The sequence below is a fragment of the Antechinus flavipes genome, chromosome 6 (assembly GCF_016432865.1).
Source record: "Antechinus flavipes isolate AdamAnt ecotype Samford, QLD, Australia chromosome 6, AdamAnt_v2, whole genome shotgun sequence".
Taxonomy (NCBI): Eukaryota; Metazoa; Chordata; class Mammalia; order Dasyuromorphia; family Dasyuridae; genus Antechinus; species Antechinus flavipes.
Genome location: NC_067403.1, coordinates 190,586,326 through 190,610,940, shown reverse-complemented (window position 1 = coordinate 190,610,940; position 24,615 = coordinate 190,586,326). Strand labels below are relative to the sequence as shown.

Below are 24,615 nucleotides of genomic sequence, written 5' to 3'. Positions count from 1 at the left end.
ATTTCTTGGACAAAGAGAAGATCTAATTCAGTTTCAATTGATCAATGAAGGACAGAAGCAGCTACACCTAAAGAAAGAACACTGGGAAATGAATGTAAACTGCTTGTATTTTTGTTTTTCTTCCCGGGTTATTTTTACCTTCTGAATCTAATTCTCCTTGTGCAATAAGAAAACTGTTCTGTTCTGCACACATATATTGTACCTAGGATATACTGTAACATATTTAATATATAAAGGACTGCTTGCCATCTGGGGGAGGGGGTAGAGGAAGGGAGGGGGAAAATCGGAACAGAAGTGAGTGCAAGGGATAATGTTGTAAAAAATTACCCAGGCATGGGTTCTGTCAATAAAAAGTTATTAAAAAAATAAGTAAAAATAAATTTCTTTATGATTTATTATCAGCAAATGTTTGATTCGTATACCTACTTTCTATACCTATATACTCAAGGTCACATAAACATTTCTCAGGCAAACCAGGATCATGAATGGAAAAAGTTTAAGATGTCCTAGTATAACAGGAATGAAACTTGGACTTGATAATACCTGAATTTGACTTCTGCCTCAGGCACTTACTAAATTCTACAAACTACTTAATCTGGGTCTCAAATTTCCTCATCTGTAAAATTGAATGTAATAATAGCACCTCTCAGGATTATTGTATCAAATGAGACAAGATAGTAATGCATTTGCAAACTGTAAAGTGCTAGATAAATGGTAGCTATTATTACAGATGAGCAAACTGAGGCTTAGAACGATTAATTGACTTACAATGAGTCACAGAGCTGACAAATGTCTGAGGCAGGATTCAAACTCACTTCTTTCCAACTTTGGACATAGCACTCTTCTCTACAACAAAAATTTAAGGTACTTTTAAAGTGATCTCATTTTGAGGAGAGATACTGAAGTATCATCACACAGATTTAATAAGAAAAGAATTCTTTGCTAAACTCTGGACAGACTAGACAACAGTATAAGTTTAGTGTTTAATGGCAAGTCAGCCTTTGGACCAAGCCATACCCAATTATAGACTAATATTCCACATGTTATTATCATATTTCTTTTAAAAAAAAATCTCCTGGGGCCCTCGATTCCTTAGTAAGTAAAGTGCCTACTTTGCTATACTAGGGGGATGTCACAGCCTAGTACTTCTTTATCTTTTTGATAAACCATACCTCTTTTACCAAACTGGACTTCTCTCTACTTGGGATGAATACTCTCTGTCTACAATGTCATTTTTTCTTCTTTGCTTATTGAGGTCTTTCATTTCCTTTAAATGCTTATTGTTTATTGAGTTTTTCCATTTTCTTTAAATGCTAAATACTCCACGAAGCCTTTCCCAATTCTCTCCCAATTGTGATTACCACCTGTATTGTATCTCACATAACATTCGAAGAGCACTTTAATAAACTATAAAAGGTACTATGGCTGGGGCATGGTGATCTATAATTGGGACCTATCCCGATGCTAGGATATTGAGCTCCAACAGCCCCATTTTAACTAGACTTTTATCTTTTATGCAACTAGCAAAGTGTTCTGTAAACAGCAGATATTTAATAAATGCACTTCATATCAATCAGTAAAAAGACATTGAACTAAAGAGAAACATGTTTGGAAGAGAAGAATAAAGACTAAAAACAGACTCATCTGCCTTAGTTCTCCAAAAGGGGAAAATATTCAAAACAAACTCTTTAGTGATCTCTATAGATATGGGATAAAAGTACAAAATTTTGTTGAGCAGCCAAGTTTTAAACTGTTTTTCTTTATTAGATTAACTCATCAAGATGCGGCCAGCTCTGACAGCCAGGAAACAGCTGCCAAGGTTTGTGTTTTGCATGTTTTCCTCTAGGCATTTTGATAGCCAAGGAAGTCACTATTTCTTTTCTTGCCAAAAGGGATTTTGCAATATGTAGAACTTTACACCTTAAAAAAATATCATCACATTTTCTCATTTCCTCCAACAACAAACAGTCTGAATTGTAAGCAGGGGAAAGAGTATCTAAACCAGATGGGTTTAGATGGACCCCTTCAAGATTTAAATGCTATGCTTAAAAATTTCTTAAGAGACTAACAACTCAGATTCCACTCAGGTAAGGAAAAGAGAATCTTATGTTTGCCTTGATTCGGTTTTCTTTTTATTGTTTAACACATTTCTGAAGGCAAATTGAATTTTTTTTCAAACAAGTTGCAACTGGAGAGTCTCCATCACCAAATTATATATTAGAAGAAAATATTCATAGCTCAACCTGAAGTGGGTATTTTCCGGCCTCATCCTTGGGACAACACAAGGAGTTTGGGCCATAGCTAAGGAGGGCTGTTAGTGTATGAAGTTCTTTTTTGGTGTTAGAAAAATGTCATCAGTCTTACTTGTGAGAATTATAAAATCTCGGAATTGGAAGAAGCCTTTGAGTTCACCTAGTCTAAATATGCCCATTCACTTTCCATCCTTTAGGTTGAGTTCTCTTTTACTCAAAAGATTGTTTGAACCCTTCTATTGAGGCTGAGCTTATAAACTCCCCATGATGGGGGATCATGATCAGACAGTTTTTTTGCTTAAGAATTTTTTCTTCCATTGAGTTGAAATCTTTCTCCCTGTGATTTCCCACTCCCCTTGCTTCAGATTCTCCCTTCTGAAAGCAAAAAAAAACAGCATAAACTCAATCCCTCTTCCATATTTTAGCCATATAGTTGAATAGATGAATACTTGAGCAACTGTGCAAGTCATTTCACTTTCCTAAGTTTCTTTTTCCTCATATTTAAAATGGCATTATATTTGCTGGACTGGAGAATCGCTGAAGATATTTTCTGACTAGCAATTCTATGATTCACGACTCCAAGCATGTTCTTTGTCTGTCCCCCATGTCTGGACCACTGTCCTTCCTCCATTCTGACAACTGATCTTTAAATCCAAACTAAAATCCCATTTCTTAATAAAGATCTTACCCAACCCTCTTAACCCCAGGGCCTTTCCTCTTTCTTGTACATTGCTTGCTTTGTATATGTGGGTTTATATGTTGTCTCTCTCAGTACAAGCCCTTTATAAGCAAGGGCTATCTTTTTTCTCCTTTTGTATCCCCAACATTTAGCAAACTTCCTGGCACACAGTAATCAGTTAAATTTTTATTGATTGATGAATGGATCCTGTATATGACTGAATGAATGAATTAAAAAATATATTTATTGCTTATTATGTGCTAAGCACTGCATAATGCTCTAAGTAGCGATAAGTCTCAATTATTTCACATAACAAATTTCCTTTGAAGAGATGGCATTCTTCAAATTCACATGCCTATTTCCATTGTGCTAAAACCATTGACCAAATTTCATGTGAATTGTAACTTTAATACCATCAATTTAAATATGTGTAACCACTTCAGAAGACCATAATTTGTACTAATTGGGGCCTAACTGTAGATTCAAACCCAACAGCCCTTTTTCCTTGAGCGACAATCTACATCCCCATCTTGGACAAGCAAACATATTAATAGCACCATTTCAAAGGTCATACCTTGTTCTTGGGATTTCTGAAATTCCATTTCTTCTAATAAGTCTGAATAGGAGAGAGAGAAAAAAATGACTAAGTTAACAGCTGGTTTATAGTGGAAAGATGGTTAGAAATAGAATCAGATAAAATTGAATGGAAAAAAATTTAATAACAAGATGTTTTCAAGTACTAGCTATGAGCCATTAACTAAGTCACTTCCCCTCTATGCCTCTTAATTTCTTGGTTTCCTTGTTTGTCTGAAAAATGGAGACAATGAGAATAACAAAATCTGGTCTGTTTGCCTCATAATGTTGTGATAGATCCAGTGAGGTTTTAGAGCTTTTGCGTGGTATCTAGGGAGTAGAGTTGGGTTTGTGTACATATTATACATGCTACATTCATTACTAAGTTGAATCACATGGGATTCATTTATGAAATTGTTGATGGCTATATGGCTCTGTACCCTGGAACTGTTTTTGGGATATGTTATAGGAAGGACAGCACATAAATTATATACTTACCCATACTATATGCTGTACAAACAGTAGAAGGGGCTGTTTTCCTTAATAACTGGATCACATCATTTTCTGAAAAATTCTTTTTGTTGATGAAAAACAATCTTTCCTCTTCATCCAAAAAGATCACATTTGCTAACCTGCAAGTTAGGATATATACTGCATTGATTTTATTCCAAGTAACCAACATGTTTCCATTTTCTTGAAATTTTATTGCTATAAAACAAAATCCCATTTCTAGGATTCTTTGGGAGCTTAAGGCCCAAAGTTTAAAATAGTATATAAATATATGTAAATATATATAGTATACATATAGTGCATATTGTGTATGTATATATACATATATATAGTTTGCTAATATACATATATGTATATATATATATGTATATACATACATACATACACACACACACACACACACACACACACACACACACAAACTACTGTCCATCACCAGACAAGAGCATATGGCAGTGGCCTGAGGAAGAATGTATATTTCTCTACTCACCTGGAAGCTTGTTTACATGCTTGAATGTGACTGGTCTTCACAAAGCCGACCTGACCAGTCATCAAATGTCTTCCTAAAAACCACCCAAGGCAGGAAACAAGGACACCCAGGATCTCGATCTGATCCCCATCCTGGAAACTCATCTCCTCTGGTACTTGACTATAGTGATCCATTATAGCAAAACACGTACCTGTAACTGTAGAAAAAGGACCATTTTTAAAATTAACATTTTAAGGCAATAGAAATGAGGCTTCTGCCAAGCCAAAAAATCCCCTTCCAAACACAGTAAATGTTTTTCTCCTCTTGGATGTGTGACAATGACCACTATTCCAACTAATGAGAATGTGTTCAAGATATTTGCATTGTTTTAGGCAAAAAGATGGAGGGGGAAAGCATGAATATGTATCAGAGTCTCAGAACTGGAGGAATATTGGAACATTGCTATTCAGCATAGTACAGTACTCTCCCCCCCCCAAAAAAAAAAAAAAAAAAAAGCTGTGGTGTATTATCCCCTTTGCCAACTATAAGCTCTTTGAGATCAGGGTCAATATTTTACCTAAATTTGGAATCACTCCAAGTTCCTAGCATATACTTGTACACAGTAGGTACTTAACTTCAATTGTATGTTCCAATTTGTCAAAGTGCTTATTAAAATGTGGAATATAGAAGAGTACCTATGAGAGTTCTTTAGCTGCAGTATTTGGTTAACTTGTAGAAAATCTAATTTGAGAAGAGAACAGCAGGGTTCTCAAATTCTCACCTGTTTTTGAGACTTAATGTTTTTCCCTCATGCTTCAATGGGAGCTATTCTCTTTAAAAAAACAAAAAAACAAAAAACAAATAAACATGTTGCTTGTTTGCTTTTTTTGCTCTTTCTCGTTTTTCCCCTTTTGATCTGTTTTTACTAGTGCAACATGATAAATGTGGAAATATGTTTAAAAGAATTGCACATGCCCCAAAGAGATACTAAAGAAGGGAAAGGGATCTGTATGTGCCAAAATGTTTGTGGCAGCCCTGTTTGTAGTGGCTAGAAGCTGGAAAATGAATGGATGCCCATCAATTGGAGAATGGTTGAGTAAACTGTGGTATATGAATGTTATGGAATATTATTGTTCTGTAAGAAATGACCAGCAGGATGAATACAGAGAGGACTGGCGAGACTTACATGAACTGATGCTAAGTGAAATGAGCAGAACCAGGAGATCATTATATACCTCAACAACAATACTGTTTGAGGATGTATTCTGATGGAAGTGGATCTCTTCGATAAAGAGAGCTCATTCAGTTTCAATTGATCAAAGATGGGCAGAAGCAGCTACACCCAAAGAAAGAACACTGGGAGATGAATATAAACTGCTTGCATTTTTGTTTTTCTTCCCGGGGTTATTTTTACCTTCTGAATTCAATTCTCCTTGTGCAAGAAGAAAACTGTTCGGTTCTGCACACGTATATTGTATCCAGGATATATTGTAACCTATTCAACATGTAAAGGACTGCTTGCCATGTGGGGAAGGGGGTGGAGGGAGGGAGGGGAAAAATCGGAACAGAAGTGAATGCAAGGGAGAATGCTGTAAAAAATTACCCTGGCATGAGTTCTATCAATAAAAAGTTATTAAAAAAAAGAATTGCACATATTTAACCTATATTAAATTATTTTCTGCCTAGGAGAGTGAGAAGGTGAGGAGAGAGGGAGAAAAATTTATAACGCAAGGTTTTGCAAAGGTGACTGTTGGAAACTATCTTTGCATGTATTTTGAAAAATAAAAAGCTATTATTATAAAAAACCACATAGGGTGGATAAGCAAACAGATATAGGTAAAGCAAGTGACTTGACTAAGATTCTTTAGCAGGCCTATGTCAGAGCAGGCATTGGAATCCACATGTCCTAACTTTTAATTTACTACTCAAAACATAAAATCATTAACTCTTGGAGTTAATTTCAAAGGGAAATACATAAGAGGTTATCTTCTTCCACTTTCTACCTAAGGAAAGCAGTCCTTCACCCCGCAACTCCTGCGCCACCCCAAAAGTGGTGATCAAGTCTTTGCTTCAACAGCTTTAAGAACAGGAAACTTGTTACCCCACAAGACAAGTCATTTGTTCTGTTTTTGGACAGCCCTTATTTTAAGGAAGTTTAATGTAGAGCAATAATTATATCCTCAGTAAAAAAGTCAAGAGTCATGATAAAATAATAGTCCTAATATATTTATATAAAGATGTAAATTAATTTGTCCATTTCTCTGCTTTTTTATAACATTTTTAGGAATATTTCAAGAGTGGTTATAAAATTTGGGGACATGAGGAAGTATGATATAGTGGAAGACCACTGGAGTAATAAGTTACTTCTGATTAGCTGTGTTAACATGAGTAAGTCACCTCCCTAAAGTAGTATGGCAAAATAGAGAGAATTTTTGATTTGGACTCAAAGAACCTGAGTTCAAATCCAGCAAACATAGTATCTTGAGACAATTAATGAGTTTTTTGAGGCCTCAGTTTCCCCCTTTGTAAATTCAAAGGGTGGAATCAGAGGGCTAAGATTCCTTCTACTGCTATCTCCATTGACTTTTAATTATTTTCCTTCTTTACATCTCAGTTTTCTTTCCCACAAAATGTAAGTATCTCTGCTTCAGTTTATCTTAAAGGACTGTTGTGAGCAAATTAATGCATAAAAAGTGAAATATTATTGAAGTGTGGACTTGAATGCAAGCTACTACATCTGAGGCCTACTTCATCTTAAGTCCACCATAGATTAACTTGGATTGAAATTCCATTTCAGATCAGTATCTAAAAATGATTAAAATAGGTTCACCAAGCACATTTAATAAAATTAACATAATTTCACTTTTTGGTATAATGGGATTTTTGTTTGATTTCAATCTTAGAAAAAAGTATTTGGTTTTGGTCTGTGAATGGTTTAAGAGTTTACACAAAAAATAAGGAAAGAAATCTAGTTAAGAATACAAGTCAAAAAATATACTCAAAATATTTAAATAATCAACACTATGTGAAATAAAATTTGAAGTGTTTCATTTGTTATAATTGCTTAAATATATTAAATTACATAAAAATTGTTATATTTATTAGAAATATTAGTGGGAAAGGAACAAGCATTTATTTAGCACCTGCTGTGTGCCAGGCACTGTGCTAAGTGATTTACAAATATTATTTCATTTGTTCAAAGATTCTGAGTGCATTAGTGCCTCATATTTGAACCTGATACAAAGTGAAAATTGTCTTAAGTGGGAAAAAATTTTTTTGGAAGATTTTAATGAAGATATTTAATAGCTATGTGACCATTTGAATGGAGAGAACACTAGTTTTGAATTGAGAGATCTAAGCATCAGTCTTAGCTGGGACATTTTCTATGTGACCATGAGTAAAAACTTCCTTTCTGACTCAGTTTCCTGCTTGACAAAATGTGTCATCTCCTTTAGCAGTTCTGCAGGAAATGTCTATTAGATATTTAAATCATAGATCTACAAAACTTAGAAGATGTAAGCTGCCATAGAAACACTGAACTGATGATCATTCATAAATGAGATCACAGAATATAAGAACTGGAAGAGTCCTTCAGCAATAATCACATAGTCTGAGCCTTCTGTTTTACAGAGGGAGAAACTAAGACCAGAGAAAAGAAAAGATTTCATGATCATAATAGATGTAATCATTATTAAATTATCTTTCTCTGAAAAAAATTAAGGATTTTATTTGTTTTTGTTAAGATATAACAATCCAATAAAAATCTAACCCAGAATCAGTGCAACATCTCATCATCTTATCTATCCTAAGTGATTCATGTATACTTGAACACTTGGCAGTTCTTTCAGATACATTCAGCCCAAATTAAGTTTCTCGGTTCAACTGAAATTAATCAGACTGGGCAGAGAAAGATAAATAAGCTTTTTTTTTTTTTTTGTACCAATTTGATTGCAGATTGTGGATCCAGCAGCCAAGACACCTACAGGATCAGATTGTACTTTAAGACACCACCTTGGGGAGAAAAAGAGAGAAATTTTTAGAAAACACATACGAACACCAAAGAAATGACCTAAAAGTTAGCTGGCCAATATTTTTCATTACCTAAATAGTTTCTTAAATAATAAATCCTATTAACTTTCATCCTTCCAGGTGGAATTCATCTAAAAATTTTTATTAAGTGCTTATTGTATGCTAGGCAACAACAACAAAAGCAAAAACTATTCCATGCCTTCAAGGAGCTGACAGTGTAGTGGAGAGAAGTGGGAAATCACATGTACATATATAGGTATATAAAAACAGACAAAAAGATGATTTTGGGAGGGAGAGTAATAGAAACTGAGAGGAAGGGGATAAAATCTTCAGGTAGAAGATGGTGCTTGAGCTGAGACTTGAAGGAGAATGGGGATATTGGGGGATGGAGGTAAGGAGAAAGTACATCTATGCTTCACGCAAGTCCTCATTTGGTATAAATCTTAAGAACAATCCTAAAACAAAAGATTTAAAGGAGGAAGAGACCTTAGAAGTCATTTTGCTTACGTTTCCCTCTGCCACTTTTACTATTTTATAGATGAGGAAACTGATATCCATAATGACTTGGCTAGGTCCCACACAGTAAGTGACAAAGTTTAACTCTTTTGAGTCCTTTCCTTAATCTAATATATTATGTTCTAAATTTCCTCCCAACTCTGACATTCTGTGTTCCAAGGTCCTTTCTTATTTACTTCTCATTAACTGAATCTCAATTTTCTCAACTGTCCATTGGAGATAATGAACCCTGCCATGTCTTCTTTGGGGGACTATTGCAAAAATTAAAGAAAATAGTAATTCAATTCAGCAAACATGTATTGGGTACATACTATGTACAAGGGCCTGCTTAGCAAAGTATATAAAAAATACAAACTAAACAATAAGATATTCCTTTTCAATATTCTCCCCAATTCTCCCTCCCACCTCACCACCTCCATGTACAAAAATACAATCTGATAAGGTGTGAAATGTTTTTGTTAAGACCCTGTAAATATAAGAGAAAATTTATTTCGGTACCTACTGATGAAATGGAATCAATAGTTCTTCAGAGGCCCCTTCAGTTGACACAGGAAGGCTATTAGACAGTGGCTGGGTAGTCAGTTTCTCCCGACAGTTTGGTGATGCAATCCGACAGGGCTGACCAGCCTTCCTTTGGCCTCTTGGAGTCATGATCTCTCTTATTTGGTTGTCAGGACACAATACAAAGAATGACCCTTAAAATGTACCAGAGGATTTTCTTTCAAGTCAGCAAAAAGAAAAAATTTATTGATATATTGTATGGTTTCATTGCTTCTGAGAATTTGTTTAAATCTTTGCTTAATCTTGAAATATTATTACTTTAAGGTGGTTCAGGTCTTTAGGTAAGACCTTTAATGAATCAAATCGGTCTCCAAACCCTATTCATTGATTTATATTCTACATAAACTAAACAATTTTCACCAAAAGACTGTACCTTGTTTTACAACAGTCTTGCCTTTTTTTCTTCCAGTAAAGTAGTAGATCTTCCAAAAGTAGTGAGATCCTTATCACAGGATCACTAGCCAATAAGCTTACTTATTATATGCCAGGCACGATACTAAGCACATTTCAAATATTATCTTATTTGATCCTTAAAACAAACTGGCCACATGTAGTGTATCACATTTAATTTAATATTTTATTTCCCCCAGTTACATGTAAAACAATTTTTAAGATTTGTTTTTAAAACTTTGAGTTCCAGATCCTCTCTCTTTCTCCCTCTTTATCTCCCCTCCCCAAAGAGTAGCACATGTGAAGTTATGCAAAGTATTTTTGTAAAAGTCATGTTGCCAAAGAAAATATAGATTCCCCCTCCCAAAAAAAACCTCAAGAAAAAAAAAGGTTTTTTTTTTTGTTGTTGTTGTTGTTGTTGTTTGTTTGTTTTTTAAGTAAGCTTTAATCTATATTCAGATCCAATCAGTTCTTTCTCTGGATATGGATATCATTTTTCATTAAAAGCCCTTTAGAGTCCTGGATCATTGTATCACTTAGAGATATCAGAGCTGTATAAGGTGATAAGTCTGATTTTGCATGTATGCTCATAGAATCAATCTCATTAAAAAAAAATAATTTAAGGTACTCCCCCTATTTCCCCATTTCTGTCAAGGAAAATGTCAAGAAGCACTGGGGTCATTGGAAAATGAGGCAGGTTGAGTTATTCAGCACCCCCCAAACTGGCAAGCTCCCAGGTAATGGCAGCTGAAGATGGGGGGGGGGGGAGGAGAAGGGGAGAGGCTAAGGAATAGGGAAAGAATACCTAACTTAAGAGTTTGGATAATATAACAGAGATAGAAGAAATAGAGATGGTGGAAAAAAATATTGTCTATGAAGTTAGAGGATTTTTGAAACCCTTATTATCTAAATGACTTTGAACAAAACACTTTACCTCCTTTCTTATCTGTAAAATTTAGAGATTGGACTATATGACCTCTGAAAGTCCCATCCAGCTTTTAAGTCTGATCTTATGATATCCAGCTTTTCGGATCCTATGATAATCAAGTCACTAATGATAATATCATCAAAGGATTCCTGTCCAGATAACAGAGCACTTTCCTTACCACCCCAATCCTTATGCCATCTAAAGTAGGTGTGTGCAAAATTAATCTAATATAGATTCAAGAACATAACATGAGTAAATGACAAAAGTTGTGGCACACATTAGGACCTGACGTAACATTTGGGGAGGGATGGGAGAGGGATGACTGGCATCTGAGACTATCATGGAAGATGGACGGCGAGAAGCTTTATCTTATTAAATCCTAGGGAAAACTGGAATTGGGCTCTGTTGATGTAGCAGGCTTTTTCCCTATAGCTACTGGCTTGTTCAATGTGAATTTGATAAAATATCTGGATAAATCCAGTTCTCCTGGATTTTATTCAAGATCCTAAAAAAATCATCCCAAAGGGAAGTGAAAATTTCAGATATTGATATCTTCTAGCTACAGCATCATGGGAAAGTTCATTTAATCTCTCTGAGCCTCAATTTCCTTATTTATCAAATGAGAACAATATTTGTCCAGCTGTTTTTGTGGATTTGTTTCGAGGAGAGCCCTTTGTTCCTAAAACTCTATTGAAGTGTGAGTTATTACTGTAGTTGTTGTTGAGAGGCAGTGGAATAGTGGATAGGGAGTCAACAATTGAATTAGAGAAGATCTGTGCTCAAGTCCTATCTCTGGCAATTTAACTCTAGACAAATAATTTAATCTCTAAATGCCCAAGGCAACTATCTAAGACTACTAGCTGCAGTAAGCTGCTGATCTTTATTCCCAGAAGGAGTTTCTTTACCAGGGAGCCCCCTTCTTCAAGGAAATCAAAGATCCAGATCAAAACAACGACAACAAAAAATTTCTGTTATTACTACATGTTTCCTGAAACAATTTTAGCCAAAGAACAAAGCTGAGTAACATCATTATCTATTATTAAGCAATTTCTTAGAATTTTAATGTTAAAAGGGCTAAAATGAGTTGCTAGTTCAGCCCTTCACTTTAACATACCCAAAGTCAACTCTGATGATCTTTACTCAGTTCTCATCCTTTCTAGATGATTATACTGCTTTTGATACTCATGATCACCCTTATTCCTACTGAATACTCTCTCTTCCTTGGGTTTTTACGAAACAACTCATTATTTTCTTAATCATCCACCCCTCTTCTCAGCAGCTCTACTATATCATACAATCTAACTTAGGATATAGTTCAAAATGTTATTCTGGACCCTCTTCTCTTCTTTATTTATATATTTTCTCTCAGTATCTTCATCAACTCCAATGGGTTTAATTATCATTTCTATATAGATAATTCACAATGTATATCCAGTCTGGACCTGTCTTGGGTCCCAGTTCTACATTATTCATTACAGATAAAAAATTTCAGAAAAGGCATCTTGAAGGAATCCCAACTTCAATATGACAAAAACAAATCATTATCTTTTCCCCAAAGCCCTTCCCTCTACTAAACTCTTCTATTTCTATTAAGAGAATCACCATTCTCCTACTCTCCCAAATTTATTGCCTTGGCATTATCCTCAACTCCTCACCCCCTATATTTAATTGGTTAGTAAACATCACAACTGTTGCATCAGCAAATCCTCTCATATCTAATTCCTTTTTATTCACACAGCAACAATCTTCAGCCTTTATCTCCCACCTGGAATATTGCAATGGTTTACTAACTGATTACTCTACGTAAAGATATACCCCACTCCAAACCATCAGATCTGGACTATTTCAGTGGTTTTTTAATTAATCTCTCTACTTTGATTCTCTCTCCATGCCAAAGTTTGCTTCACAGAGCTGCCAAAGGCATTTTCTTTTATGCTCATTCCAATCACATCAACTCCCTTATTGCATAAACTCCAGTGATTGCCTATGGCCATTAAAATAAACAATAAATTTTTCTTCTTCTTTTCTTTTCTTTTTTTTTTTTTTTTTGCAACTTTTAAAGACCTTCAACTTCTATTTCCAGTCTTATTACTTTCCAATATTCATCTTAAACTCACACTTTATAGTTTAGCCAAACTGAGCTTCTCTCTGTTTCTGACATGTCAATCCATTCTTCCAACTGTATACCTTGGCAGTGAGCACCCCTGAAGCTTAGAATGTCCTGCTCTGTCACTTCTGCCCCAAAGAGACACCCTCCTCCTTCAAGACTCAGCTCAAAAATTGTCTTCTACACAATTTTCCTTTCATTATCCTTTGAGTTGCCCCTTCCCTTTTAGTCTTAGTTTTAATTATCTTGTATTTATTTTGAATATACTTCTATATGTATGTGTTTTGTCCCCCTATAGAATATAAACTTACTGAGAGTTAAAATTATTTATTTATTTATTTTTTTGTTTATGTTCCCACAGTCTAGGACAGTTCTTAGATCATGGTAGATGTTTTATTTATTGTTAATTGATCATTTCTACAATGGACCTCACAGGGCTGGATTTTGATTTAAAAAGCTCATATCTATTATTTACTACCTGTGTGACCTTGGGCAGGACAATTTACCTCATTAGGACTCATTTCCTCTTATGTAACAACAACAATAACAATATTCATATCTACAGCAATAATAATATTAATACAGATGGTACTTTATGAGAAGGTTGTATTTAATGGTCTCTAAAGTCCTTGCCAGGGTAAGCCAATTATTCCATGAACATCTTCAGTGACAGGGAACTTTTCAGGGCAACCAATTCCATTTTTGTACACTTATTACTGAGAAAAATAACTGAAAAATTTAGAACCTCAAAATTTCAAGGTATACATGGGTTTTATTTTTATCCTTCTTTCTTCCTAGCATTCTGAGGGTGGAAAGAAAAACAACAGCATTCTAAATATACTTTCATTCAGGCAATCCTCACCTTCCTGGATTAAGAGGCTCTTATGCATTAACTGTAAAGCTTCTTCATCAATAAAGACATCAATCCCAGCATCGAAGTCTGAATTGTCCCCACTGCTCTTGTAACTGGAGAGAAGCCAGAAGTCTTGGTCCATCAACAAGTTTTCCATGCAGTGGTTTATGAAACCTAACCAACAGAAAGATAAAATTAGAAAGCCTTTTATCTTTTCTAGACTCTTTGCAAAAGGGAGGTGAATGTAGCCATCTGCTAAGACTACAGTCAGAATTCAGTACAGGAAAACTATTTCAACATTTGCGGAGAAGGGACATGTCTTAGTTAAAAATGTACCTAACAAATCCTGTTAATATATTGGATTACTTGCTATCTTGGGGAGAGAGAGGAGAAAGGGGAAATTTGGAACACAAGGTTTTGCCAGGGTCAATGTTGAAAAATTATCCATGCATAGGTTTTGAAAATAAAAAGCTTTAATTAAAAAAAAAGAAAAAAAATCCTGTTGAGAAGTAAAATTATGAGAAAATAAGTGGAAGCAAAATTATGAGAAAAGAGCTGTGAGCCAACAACAGACACACTAATGGATGATCATGATTATGGTAATGTAACACATACAGCATTTTAGAGTTCACAAGGCATTTCGCTAACTTTATCTCATTTGAACCTTTAAAGTACCATATGAAGTAGAAGATGTATTATTACACTAATTTTATAGATGAGAAAAGAGTAAGAGAAGAAACAAAACCAATATCCAGAGCTCCAGACCTGAAATGACAGTATGGTAGAATAAAAAACTTAAGGAATAAAAGGGTATGGATTCGAATTCTGGTTTTGGCAATTATTATTCATGTGATAACTTTATGAAAGAAAGGCAGCAGCGTATAGTGAAAAGGGAGCTGACTTTAGAGCCACTGGTATATAATGCTGGTATGGCCATGATCACTTTTGGGTGCTTGAATCAGCTCTTTCAGACTATAATGCTGAAGGAGGGGAGGAGAATTTAGGTGGAACAATGCTGAAAGCACCAGTTCTGGAGTTGGAGGACATGAATTCAAATCCAGCTTCAGACACTTGACTCTTACTAGTTGTATATTCCTAGTAATTCACTTTACCCTGATTGCCACATCAAAAAGAAAAAAAAAGAAAAGACTATAATGCTAACCTACATTAGTCTTTATTTGGAAGTTCCCTGTAACAATGAAATGACAAGTCCAGTTCTTATCCCTGCCCATTATATTTTTATATGACAGGGAAAATCATTAATTCCTTTCACTTTTGTATTATCCAGTAGCATCCAACTCTTTGTGACCCTATGAAACAACTGTCCGTGAGGTTTTCTTGGCAAAGATACTGGAATAGTTTGCCATTGATTTTTCCAGTGGATTAAGCAAACCATGTGCCTAAGGTCACACACTAATGTCTGAGGGCACATTTGAATTCAGGTCTTCCTAACTCTAGACCCAGAGCTCTATCCACTGAGCCACCTATCTGTCCCTTGGTTCAAGTTCCCTCAAAATAAAGGCGGTAGGACTGGGTGAACTTTAAGGTCCTCATCAACTCTAAATTCCCATAAATACTAATGTCTTTTGCATTAAACCATTCTATCAAAAGTTCATTAAAAATACTTTTCCCAAAGGAATATCCTGGAGTTAGAAGATATATTTATCTCTGTGTCTTAAATGTCAAATTATTTCAGCCTGGGAAACTGGTCCCTGAAAAATGCGTGAGTTTTCTTTATTTTGTTCAGAACCAGGCAAGCCCACCACTTCCTGACCATTTCCGTGTCATGTCCCGACATGAGTTTCTCCATAACCTTCACTCTCTTTCCAGTTCTCTTTTATTTCTTGCCTTCTCCTTTTAGAATAGAAGTTCCTATTGGCTAAGGAATGCTGTTTTATTTGCTTCTCTTTGTATCTCTAGACCTTTGCTTAATGTTTGGCATACATTAAGCACTTAATAAATGCTCTATCTTTCCATGCTTATAGTACTACCAAATGATAGCAAGAGCTCTGGATTTGAAATCAGAAGATTAGACTTGTGACCATGGTCAAGTCATTACAATTTGCTGATCACTGGTTTCCCTATCAATAAAGGAAAAGAGAGAATAATACCTTTATTATTTAACTTAAAGAGCTGTGAGAAGTAAATGAAAAAGGTTGTGATTGAGAGCATCATTAAATATCATTTATTATTATCTGTTTTTGAAAAACTGCTGGATAAGTTTTATTAGCAAAAATCATCAAAAATACAAGTGATTATCACTATTGCTAAATTATTATTATTTTTAAATAGTTATTTATTAAAATATTTTCCCAAAGAAATTTTTGATAACAAAAACAAGATGAGAAGAATGATTTTTATTTATTTTTGTTCTGTTTTTGGAATTCTTTATAATTTCATCTTTAACTATCCCCAAACTGCCTGTTTCAAGGTCAACAATTAAGTACCTGTATTTTGGCACTTTAAAAAGTAGCATTATGTTTTGTGTCTATATAAGTATACACTCATAGATGTATGTATATTATAAATATATACTATATATAAAATCTTCTCCCAGTCTAAATTGCATTATTTTTATAGCAAACTCTTGCATAGAAAGCAAAGAATGCTTTTTATAATGATAATTGGTAGCATTTATCCAAAAGATTAGGGTTTACAAACCTAATGTTTATTAGGCATGTTAACTCATTTGGTCTTCATAACAAGACTAGGAGATAGATGCTATCATTATCCCCATTTTACAGATGAGAAAACTGACACTCAAGAGAGCTTAAGAGATTTACTCAGGATCACACAGCTGAGACAAGAGTTGAACCCAACGAGGATAATGAGAAATAATTTAAGATTTCTCCCTGGGATTTTAAGTGCCTTACCTAGACAGTAATAGGTGGAAAACTTCCATATTTCTTCAAAAGTTTTAAATGTCACTAAAATAAGGTCCTGGTCACTGTGAATGGACAACAGCCTGGCTGACAGCTCCTGAAGGGGAAAAAAAAGGAAAAAAAAAATTTAATACCAAAGTTGGCATTATTCAAAGGTTAGTTTGGGGCTGTTATTAAAGTATTAATGATCAAATAGTCAAGATTGTTAGAGGAAAATGGGAAACAGTAAATGTCAGATAACAAACTATCTTTGATAAATATAAAGATCTCTAAGTTTTGATTTGTGCTGCCATCTCTCTTTTCTTTCTGTTGTTGAGTTGTATCTGACTCTCCATGACCCCATTTGGGGTTTTCTTGGCAAAGATACTGGAGCAGTTTGCCATTTTTCTTCTCCAACTCATTTTATAAATGAGGAAACTGAGGCAAACAAGGTTAAGCGACTTGCCCAGGGTTACACAGCTTATATCTGAGGCCAAATTTGAACTCAGAAAAATGAGGCTTCCTTACTCCAAGCTCAGCACATTATGTACTATGATACCACTTAGCTGATGGAAAAGGCCGTTTAAACCATTCTTTATATTCCCTTGTCACAGTTCATGGTACGTAGGAAACATTTAATAAATATTTTTGATTAGCTAATTTCCTCTGATCCTTCAGATAATTTCTCGCTTGAAGTCAAAGATGGGTTATAAGAATGGTAATAATTGGTTATAATAAATAATAATAATAATTAGCATTTATATAGTACCTATTATATACCACCAGGCACTATGCTAAATGCTTTACAATTATTATTCCATTTTACCTTGGAGACAATCCTAGAAGGCATATACTATTATTATCATTACTTATAATTAAGACAAAGAAGTGTTAAATGACTTGTCCAGAGTCACACAGCTAATGATACTTATCTAAGAAAGTGTAACCTGTCTACCAAGTCTAAAAGTAGATCGGAATTGACTTCAAGCCCAATGTGTTTTCCACTGAGGCACATGCTGGCTGTGTGACCAATTGTGCTACCATTCTGCTTTCCTTTCTGTTGTTGTTGACTTGTGTCTGACTCTCCCTGACCTCATTTGGGCAAAGCAACCCACTTTTCTCATTTCCTTCCACTGTAAAAGGGAAAATTGGAGCACTAATATTCTCATTTCCTATCTCAGAGAGTTATGAGGAAAGTGTTTTATACACCTTAAACGTTCCAAAGAAATGTGAACTATTATTAACACCATCACCATTATTCCATTATTTTCTTATAAAATAAAATACACAATACTTTTGATTTTTGCCCCACAGGGGTATTTGAGAACACTAAAAGAAGTATGAGCTGTCACTATCACCATAAAGGAATCCAAGGAGGTGATTAAGGGCAACACCACAAAAACCTTCCCTTGGATGTGATTTGACAAAATCACTTCTCCCAACAAAAATGAATAAGCATAATTGCACAACTGACTAAACAACTAGAATTGTACATGACAACCAGCCTCTTCTCATTTTGTGAATCAGTTACTTTCACTCAAAACTCAACTCTTTGACAAAGAGGCATGTATTTATAAGAAAATCACCTTAAAATCATAGTTAATTAGTCAGGTAGACCCAGGTTTACCTGGCTTACAGATCAGCCCTTTCTTCACTACACCATGACTTGGGAAGGAGAGTTAAGGGAATGTCTCCACATTCTATAAATTTAAATGATTAGGACTTACACTGAACACAGCTGAAACCTCCCTGCTGTCATTTTCCAAAAGTCGGAGTCTTCTTCTCAGTTCTTCCTGCAGACAAGGATCAGGAAGGCCACTCTTTGATTGCACCATAATGAGCTTCAAGGAAATGTCTGGAAGAGATTAGATTGGTCAGAGGTATTAATTGAAATTGACTGAAATGGGCAGATCATGTGACCCAATTGAGGACCCAAACAGATCATTAATCTCCAAGTCTAGGAATTGTGGGAGAGATCTTCCCCATCTTCCCTGTTTTCAGCGTGCTTGTGATCTTGTTCTACCCTTTTCTGGGACCTGCCTTCCCTTTTAATCCCTGTGGGAGCAGTTGGCTAGTGGACGGCAGAGGGGCTCAGGAATGATAGTCTCTAAAATACATCAGAAAAAAAATATATGCCATTCAATTATAGGAAAGAAATTTCTTTCTGGATGTCAGGACCAGGGACAAGGATCTAGTTCTCTTATTTGAATTACATATGTCATCTAATACATATGATTTTTCTTTATTCATGGCAATAATCGCTGAGAGTTGACAATAGTTATACTGTCTCAGAAGGAAGAGGAGTTTATTTTTAGAGATTCAAGAACTCTGAAATCTCTATCTTCCCGGAACACTTAAAGAATTGAAGTATATAATTTATATAAAAAATATATAAAATAATATATATAAATCTGACACTTATTAACTGGATTATCCTGGGCAAGTCACTTAATCCTATTTACCTCAATTTTCTCATCTGTAAAATGAGTTGGAGATGGCAAACCACTCCAGGATCTTTGCCAAGAAAATGCCAAATGACATCATGAAAACTCAGACTGAAATGACTGAATGACAAAAAATGCAATCTAATGAATAGTGAATCAGCCGCAAAGCCAAAATAACCTGGGCTCAAGCACTGCCTCTGACATAGAATGTCTGTGTGACCCTTATTATTATAAGTGACATATAGGCAGATCATTTACCACTCCAGTGCTCTAGGTAATTGTCTATACCTCTAAGTTGAAAGAAAGGGGTTACATTAATAGAAGGACTTTTTTTCACTGAAATATTCCCTATAAGAAATACTCATTATTTGATATATAATTATGAAAAACATAGTGTTTATATCAAGCGTGGTTCAGAAAAAAATGTTAGAGTATTTGTTTAATTCTCTGATGCTTTTTTTTAAAACAGCTTTTTATTTTTCAAAATACATGCAAAGACAGTTTTCAAGATTCACCTTTGCAAAAACTTGAGTTCCAAATTTTTCTTCCTCTCTCTTTCTCTCCCCCCTCTCCTAGACAGCAAGTAATCTAATATAGGATAAACATGTGCAATTCCTCTAAACATATTTTCACATTTATGATGATGCAAGAGAAATCAGATCGAAGAGAAAAAAATGAGAAAGAAAAAAATAAAAACAAGCATGCAAACAACAACAAAAAAAGGTGAAAATACTATGTTGTGATCCACATTCAGTTCCCATAGACCTCTTTCTAGATACAGATGGCTTTCTCTAACTCATAATTTTTTTCTGCAAAATTTTTTGCGTGTAACATAAATACTCTCTTAACATTCTCCAATTCCTTTTTTGTGATAATGACACACACACTACTCTGAAGCTATAGGAGGGGTCCACAATTTCCTCCCATGCTGGAAAGACTTCAAGTATCAGGTATAGGAATGAACTCTAAATCTATTGTCATATGATTAGAGAGGATCATCCTGAGCTTAGCCATGGAATGGGAAATATTTTGACTCAAGAACAATAACTGCTGTGTTACAGAAGGCTCACAATGTGCTCTGGTGAAGAGAACATTCATGGCAATACAGCAATATAGACCCTTGAACTATGGAGAAATTATCATGAGTGATGATAATAATAACAGTTGATGTGCATGATTTGTCTTTCTATTATGTTAATTAATATAAAATAAATGGGCCAGGAAAGAACAGCCTTTCACATTATGATACTTTATTGCTTCCAAAGAATTCTGAGATAATTTCACTTGAGAAACTATTACAGGGAATAAAAAATCATTATCTTTGTTATTTATTGTCATTGTTATAAATATTATAATTAATAGCATAATTACTATATGTGGGGCATTTAGATGGTACAATGGATATAACACCAGGCCTGAAGTCAAGAAGAAGTAAGTCGAGATATGGTGTTAGACAATTATTAGCTCTGTGACCCTGGAAAGTCACTTAATTCTGTTTGCCTTAGTTTCCTCCTCTGTCAAAATGAACTGGAGAAGGGAACTGACAAGCCATCCCAGCATCTTTGCTAAGAAAATCCCAAATGGGCTCATGAAGAGTCAGATATGACTGAAATGATTATACATGCCTACATTAACCTCGGATAGTCAAAAAGATTATTCTATTAATCTGGAATCATTCCATTTCTGACCAAGAGTGCTGGAACATTTATGTCTATGTCCTTTTTGACATATGGCAAGATATCTACATTTCTCTTTCCCCTCAGAAGGGATTTCTACAAATGGAAACCTAGAATGAGATTGTCTCAGAGTGTGGAAGCCTGAAATACCTAGAATCTATTTTATAATATATATTTATAAAATATAAAAATATAAATATTTATATTTATATACATTTATTTAAAAAAATTTAAAGGGACATGTTTAGCAGCAGATTATAAACACCGATAGGTCAATGGAGAGAACTTTAGACTTAATCCTGCCTCAGATGCTTAGCAGATGTGACCCTGAGTAAGTCAGCCTCAACTTCCCCATTTACAAAATGAGAGAATAATAATTGATGACCTTTAAGGTCCCTTTTTTATATGATTGTGTTATCCTATAAGTTTGATTTTCTGAAAAATATTGGAATAGGTATTTCTAAGATCCTTCTAGCTATTACCTCCTCTGTTCTAAGGGTCCTACTTGCATTTTATGATAATTTGTCCAATCAACAAACCAGCATTGTGATATAAAAAGAAATATAAGCCATGGTTATTATTCTCCAGCAGCTTAGCCTAGAATCTCATTGGGGAATGTAAGGCACCTATTTTAAGGAGTCTTGAGTAAAACAAGGATTTCTTTTGTCACTTTTGTGTTCCTGTCCTTGAAGACTTCAATGATTTCAAAGTGGCATTAATCCAGAATAGTCTGGCAGTACTACATTGTTGTCATGGGAAGATCTGCTTGGCCCTTAACCATTTAGGGAAATGGATCCAACAGGGAGGCAAGACATGAGAAAAAGATGCTAGCATATGGCAGCAAAGGTCACTTCTCACCATGGTGGGACCATGTGCATTGTGCTAAAGGATACTTCTACCCTAGGAAGTCTAAACCTGCATCTTTTATAAATTCTTTCAGTGATTCAGGAGGGAGAGGTAGCAAAGCCATACAAGGGCTCCCTTTTCAAAGCTTTTAGAGTTTACAAAGCCCTTTCTTTCCTCACAACCACCCTGTGAAGCAAATAATTCAAGAAAAGGCTTAGAGGAAAAAAATGGCTTACTAATAATCTTGGACAAAGCTCAAGGTCAAAGCAGGGATTCTCTCCATTCCCAGTCCAGTGGTTTTTTTTGTTTGTTTTGTTTTGTTTTTTGTTTTGTTTGTTTTGTTTGGGTTTTGGTTTTTTTCCTTTTCTCTCTTTTACTATACTGTGCTGCTCCCTCCGCATCTTGAATAATCTTATGAGCAATTTCCAGCTGTCTTGTAAATCTTAGGGAACTACTTAAACTCAAGTTATTATTACCATCTTCTAATAAATCTCGAGTTCATCATCACTTAGTTGAAGTTTTTTGACTGATTAAGACCTTCTGGAGACCTTATCACATAAGCCCCAAATCACATATCAAAACCAGCATGATTGTATCAGAAAGGAGTTGGGCAACTTTATCTTTCTAGATCTCAATTTGCTCATTTATAAAAAGTCTGAATTGACTGTCTATAATAGTAATAAATTATAACAATAACAGTTTTTAAAAGTATAAAACACTTTATAAATATTATCTATTCAATCTTCACAATAATTCTATGAGATAGATGCTATTATTATCTCTACTTTGTAGAATGCAAAACTGAGGCAGTCAGAATAAATAACACACAGCTAATAAGTATCCTAAGCTGAATTTGAACACAAGTCTTCTTCTGATTACACATTCAGTGATTGTGTCCACTTACCAGCTAGCTGCCTCTATGATATTACAGTTTCATCAACTGTCCATCTCAAACCACTGAAATCCTGAATTTTTTTTAAAGGAATAATTATCAAGTTGTATAAAGGAGGGAAAGGATGATAGTGCTGGAGAAAGACCCAGAGGAAATGCTGCATGAACTTTGGGGACCTCTAAGCATATCCTTTGTGCATCTGCTAACTAATGGGTCTCTGGGTCCACATAGAAGAATCCTTTGGTCTCTAGAGATGTATAAGTAATATAGCTAGTAGAAAAACCACTGGATTGGGCCTTAGAAGATTTGCCTTCTAATTCCACAAAACTACTTACTACTTCTCTGACCTCAAGCAAATTATTTCATTTACTGGGTTTCAGTTTCCTTAATCTATAAAATAAAGAAGTTGAATTACATAACTTCTAGGACCCTTTGACTCAAAATTCTGAATCTGTGACTATGAAAGACTAGTAACTCTATTGATTGTTATTTAAAAAAAAAAAAAAAAAACTAACCCAAGATCTATCTCTCTCTGACTGACTGACACACACACACACACACACACACACACACACACACACACACAATTCAGTGAGAACAACTTGGTTATTTTGTCTCTTTAGTCTTGTGTGCAACAATGAAGCCAAAGGAATAAACTTCAAAATTAAGTCCCATTTTTCTAAACTCCTGTAGTACTTATTGGCTTTAGTTTTATTACTTATTGTGGTCTGAAACAGTTACTGAAGGCTTCATACAGATGGTGGTGCTTGCAATAATTTCACTTTGGACCCTAACTGAAAAAATACTTAGAAAACCAGAAGAAGGGCTTCTTTCAGTTCTGCAGTTTCTGCTTTTGGACCTTGCTGTCTAGATGGGTGAGATCTTGACATGGTCTACTGCATCTGGTAGTGATCCAGCCATGTTTCCCTCTACTTCCTGATCAACATCTTGCCATTTGTCTCATCTCCCATTCCCACCTGCTTTTCGGTTCCGGAATCATAATCAAATCTATAATCATTGTTATTAGAAAGGGTGTGTATCAATCTCTTCCTCCACTCAACAGGCCATTCCCCCACCATTCCAAACAGAAGTGACCACAGCTTTACTGTAGGTATTGTCTAGTCCCATCAGGATATAATAAGCTCATTGGAAACAGATACTTTCTTCACTTTTATATCTATATTCTCACCTCTCTGAACATAAATGCTTAATAAATACTTTTTTATTCATTCATCATTGTAAAAAGAAAATTCATAAATTTCTCTGATGAACCTCAACAGATTCTTGAATTCATTGACAAGCAATTCTCTATATCTAACCCAATTTCTTCTTTCTGTAGTTCATATACTGTACTCTCACACAGGAACATATATGCCTACTGTTTGCTGTCCCTTCCTTAGCATACATGAAATTTCACTGCCTTTTTTGTAAATCTTAATTATTCAGAGTTGAGATGCTGGAAATATCCCAGAACACAGAACTAGAAGGAACTTGAGAGCTTAGCTTGCCAGAATTAGAAGAAGCTTTATAAACCAAAGAGCCCAAATCTTTCATTTTACAAATAAGGGAACTGAGAACTAGCAAAGTCAGCCAAAGTCACAGTATGTTACTATTTGGCAAAACTTCTGAAAAATTTCTTGTTCCAATACAAAAGGGATCATTTAGCTTAATAATTATTACTACAAACAGAAACTGTTGTCACAACACATGATAAATTTATAGAGATGCTGGAGTTTATTTTGCCTAAGCTATGAAAAAGCATTTTGTTTCTAAATTAAATACAGGGGAATATTTGTGGTCACTCATCAGCCATTCAAAGGACCAAAAAAACCCCTAGGAAATAACCATCTTCATCCTGTACTCATAATATTCCCTTCTTCTATCTGCCCACTACTCTTCTTACTTTCCTTCAGGACCAATTCAGAACATCCATGGAACCCTCCCTCACCCCAGACATAAAGAAGATGAATCAGGTGCTTGATTATTTGTGTATAGAAATAGTTTTTTTTTTTTTTCCTCTTGCAAACAG

At 34.9% G+C, this 24,615-nt stretch overlaps 1 protein-coding gene across 1 annotated transcript in view; it reads right to left on the bottom strand.

Annotated features, from left to right (window-relative positions):
- Window positions 1–24,615, bottom strand: part of SH3TC1 (SH3 domain and tetratricopeptide repeats 1) — an 82,619-nt gene that overhangs the window by 23,482 nt on the left and 34,522 nt on the right. Inside the window, exons 4-11 of the mRNA XM_051967266.1 lie at window positions 18,456–18,583; window positions 16,741–16,846; window positions 13,877–14,041; window positions 9,531–9,723; window positions 8,424–8,494; window positions 4,505–4,700; window positions 4,003–4,136; window positions 3,506–3,547 (exon numbers count right to left, since the gene is read on the bottom strand). Of these exons, the coding sequence (XP_051823226.1) occupies window positions 3,506–3,547; window positions 4,003–4,136; window positions 4,505–4,700; window positions 8,424–8,494; window positions 9,531–9,723; window positions 13,877–14,041; window positions 16,741–16,846; window positions 18,456–18,583 (1,035 nt within the window). The remainder of the gene's footprint in view (window positions 1–3,505; window positions 3,548–4,002; window positions 4,137–4,504; window positions 4,701–8,423; window positions 8,495–9,530; window positions 9,724–13,876; window positions 14,042–16,740; window positions 16,847–18,455; window positions 18,584–24,615) is intronic.